Source organism: Primulina huaijiensis, unplaced genomic scaffold (genome assembly GCF_012295235.1).
Source record: "Primulina huaijiensis isolate GDHJ02 unplaced genomic scaffold, ASM1229523v2 scaffold207766, whole genome shotgun sequence".
Taxonomy (NCBI): Eukaryota; Viridiplantae; Streptophyta; class Magnoliopsida; order Lamiales; family Gesneriaceae; genus Primulina; species Primulina huaijiensis.
The window spans coordinates 1-3,684 of NW_027354994.1; the positions used below are offsets into that span (position 1 = coordinate 1).

Below are 3,684 nucleotides of genomic sequence, written 5' to 3' on the forward strand. Positions count from 1 at the left end.
ATCTGATAAGTTAATAGTGCAAAGAATCTTTGGCTAGAGTAAGATATGTGTATTATGGAAATATGTTTCCTTAGTTTCACATACATATTATTGCACATTTCAGACCAACAATTTTAAAAGCTTTGGATTATTGTGGCTAGCGCCATCATGACAAACAATTTTAAAAGCTTTGGATTATTGTGACAAGCGCCATCATGAAAAATGTGCAATAATATTGTTGTGAAACTAAGGAAACATCTTTCCATAATACACAACAATTTTAAAAGCTTTGGATTATAGTGGCAAGCGCCATCATGAGAAATCTAGCCAGCGTCATCGAGTTAGATATGAAGAATAGACTAGTAGCCCTCGCGAAGAGAGCAAAAAGGATCATTTCGGGCACAGAGAGAGCAAATAAATTGAAGACACAAGAAAACCAAACCTTGTTGGATGCTAAGCAGTTGATTGACACAACTCCAACGATTAATTGTTTTAATATCAGATAAACTGGGTTATTTACTGCTTTTTGACACCTTGGCTTCTGAACTGCAATCTTTCAAAGAAAATGCACGAATCCTTCCACTCGTCGCTGTGGAATTCAACCTCTCGACCCTAGATCCCTCTCCAACTGAGCCATTTCCGACCCATCTCGTTAATCTACATTTGATTATTCTGTATTACTTGGGTACGGTCGCTTATTCCCAAAATTTGCAACAATTACAGCTAAACTTGCATTGTCGATTCTGGGAAACTGAGTATGGGAGGAATTTTCATTCGATATTGCTTTCACATGATCAACAGTAGTAACGTTTAATCAGTAACATCATAAGTCCCATCACAATATCAAATGTTAGTTCAAATGTTAGCATCATATATTGTAATATCTTTACAGACACCTCTTCTAGCATGAAAGAATTCACGGTGAAAACCATGGAGAACGAAATTTGAGCAGATATGGGAACCCGAGCAAGACCACGATTTACGTATATTAACTGAATTCTTCATACATATAGTGCAAGTGACACAACACTAAGCAATAGGAAGTACAGTACATACATAACCACAATATATTTTTTTTAAACATATATAACCACTTTTTGAGTACCGTGAATCACCACAATTCACAAGTACATGAAAAGGTTCTAGTAATACAGATGCAACAAAAACTTAAATAATAAGAATGTACTAGGTGGAAAAGTGCAGTTGGCCAATTATCCGTCTATCTTGAATTTGACTTTTATATAGAAATTTACAATACCCAGAACCAAGAAACAACAGAGCCGATTGCCAAACCAGCAACCAAGTACAGCACAATCACGATCCCTGCAGTTTCCGAGTGCTGCAACAGGACAGTTTTTGGAGCTAAAATCATTAATACACAAGTGAAGTATCCATTTGTAAGTCCCAAAAGACATGTCAAAACAGTAACTGGAACCTCAATTCTGAAAAGATCAGGACCATGCAAGCAAATGTAGAAAAGTGGTAGAAACAACAACCTTCCAAAGGACGCCCAGATTGCCATTTTTGCATTCTCCATGAGATACAATGGAGTCAAAGTTTTGCCAACCAGATCAAACAAATTATACCCGGTGATCAAAACTATAGGGTACCAGTCTTTCAAAACGTTAGAATGCACGTCCTCTGTAACGGATCCGGGAAAAATACTTAATGTGACGACATATATAATCATAATGCCATAACCGTACCATTTCACTGCCCCCACAACACCCCATAAGGTATATCTCCACGCTTTTCCAGTTAGATCACCTTTCTGTTCTTTCTCCTCATTCACGGCTTGGCTTTTCAAATCATTGAAGTATTTTATAACTGGAAGCCTATGAGCTAAATTATAAAATATAATGTTCAATAGCATCACTATGATACTGACAATAAAATAAATGTTCGCACTTCGTCTCAGTCCACTGGCATCTTGAGAATATAAAGCCTTTGTTAAAACTCGTAAAACTGAGACGAGGACACCTGCACTTTGAAAGTAAGGTGTTAAGATTTTACTGGCACATACTTGTTTTGAAGGTATCTTATGGCAAAAAAATTAACAGCAAAGAGAAGTAGTTGAACTCGCAAAACTTAGACACATTACTTAATTAAAGAATCTCCAAGAAATGATTTGCCAAACTATTATGTGCTACAATTCTCTCTTAATTCTTCATTTAGTAGGATTATAAATGTGGAATCTCTTTACAAGTATGATAGACCAGAACAGGTCAATCCATCTTACCGTTGATTCGTAAGTTGACACCCGCGAACACAATGTGAAATAATGGAATAGACTGGACTCCATGTTTCTACATTAATAAAAAGCTATGCTCTGACTAATATCGAGGATAAAAAATCATAAATGTGGACTAATCTAAATATTAAACCCTCCATGTTTCTATATTAGAGCTAAACTCTTATCAATGTCGAGGATAATAGAAATCAATATGGATTAAATCAAATGCTAAACCAACATCTTCCGAATTTCAAGTTTCAACCTAAAAACCCCATAAAAGAAGTATCCATAACCGGTTGAAAAGATGAAATGCTGACCACAGCTTAACTGGCCTTAATTTAGGAGTCCCTTGATAATCAATTCAATCTCTCTTTTCTATTTCACATTGAACAAAGCAATTTGTTAAAACCTTTTAGAAACAAAAAAAAATAAAATCAATTATAAACATCACTCCATCAATTCACACTAAATTCCACATTTCAATACCACAAACCAATCTTTTGCACATATTTGACCAACAGAAACAGAAAAAGAAAAAGAAAAAAGATAAGAAATAACACCATCGAAAGCGAACCCAGACTCCAAAATTCCACTACATCATACAATAAAAAAAACGAACAAAAAGTTTTCACCTGAAGCAGCAGTTCCAGCAACAACAGCTTGCATATACCTCTCAGGTAACTCCCCAGCTTTCCCCACCACGCTCCCTTGCACCAACCCGTCAGCCAATCCGCACAATCCCACCATCACAACTGTCCCATAATACCCACTATAAACTCCAACTCTTCCCTTCACATACCAAGCATCAATCAAAGGCACAGCCAGGAGAGCCACCAAGAACAGCGCGTAGCCCAAATTGATCCTCACAACAGCGTTCCATTTGTTGGCAAATGCAACGATTAAAAGCAGAGATGTGAGGCCCACAAGCATGTAGACAATGGCAAAAACCCGGTCAACGGAGGCGTCCGGGTACAGGTAATCGAAGTAGTCAACAGCAGTGATGAATGCGTTCCATGGGAGAAGGTACCCCGCGCCTAATGTGAAGTAGATTACGTAAGCCAAGTGGAAGGAATCCCTGGGGATTTTCGGAGGTGGGTGGGGAACTAAAAGGCCGGAGGATTCGGAATCGCCGTCGGCAGAGTTGATACCCATCGGAGGGAGCACCAGTGGCTGGGAAATATCCGGCGGATTTGTAGGAATTTGGATCTATTGAGCACCGATTAAAATATCTATGCAAACCACCAGGCAGCTCGAGTTTGACGTTTCAAAAAGCCCTATCCTTGACCCTAACTTTCTTGGGTAAATTTGTCATCAGTACCTAAAATGATTAAGTTTGTGTTTTAGTATCTGGAGAGAGAATATTTTTGAAAAAAATATCAAGAGTACCCTTATTCCTTAATTTTATTTTAATTGATCCTCGCGTTTCTCAAAATGGTATCAGAGCCTAAGGTTGATTTATTTCAAACACAAAA

General features: G+C 37.7%; 1 protein-coding gene across 1 annotated transcript; it reads right to left on the minus strand.

Annotated features, from left to right (window-relative positions):
• Positions 1–947: 947 nt before the first annotated feature.
• On the minus strand, positions 948–3,503 carry LOC140966712 (equilibrative nucleotide transporter 1-like). Its single transcript, XM_073426962.1, has 2 exons — positions 2,845–3,503; positions 948–1,959 (listed from the first exon to the last, which is right to left on the minus strand). Exons 1-2 carry the CDS (start codon positions 3,362–3,364, stop codon positions 1,229–1,231), a joined length of 1,251 nt encoding a protein of 416 aa, XP_073283063.1. The 5' UTR covers positions 3,365–3,503; the 3' UTR covers positions 948–1,228.
• Positions 3,504–3,684: the final 181 nt, after the last annotated feature.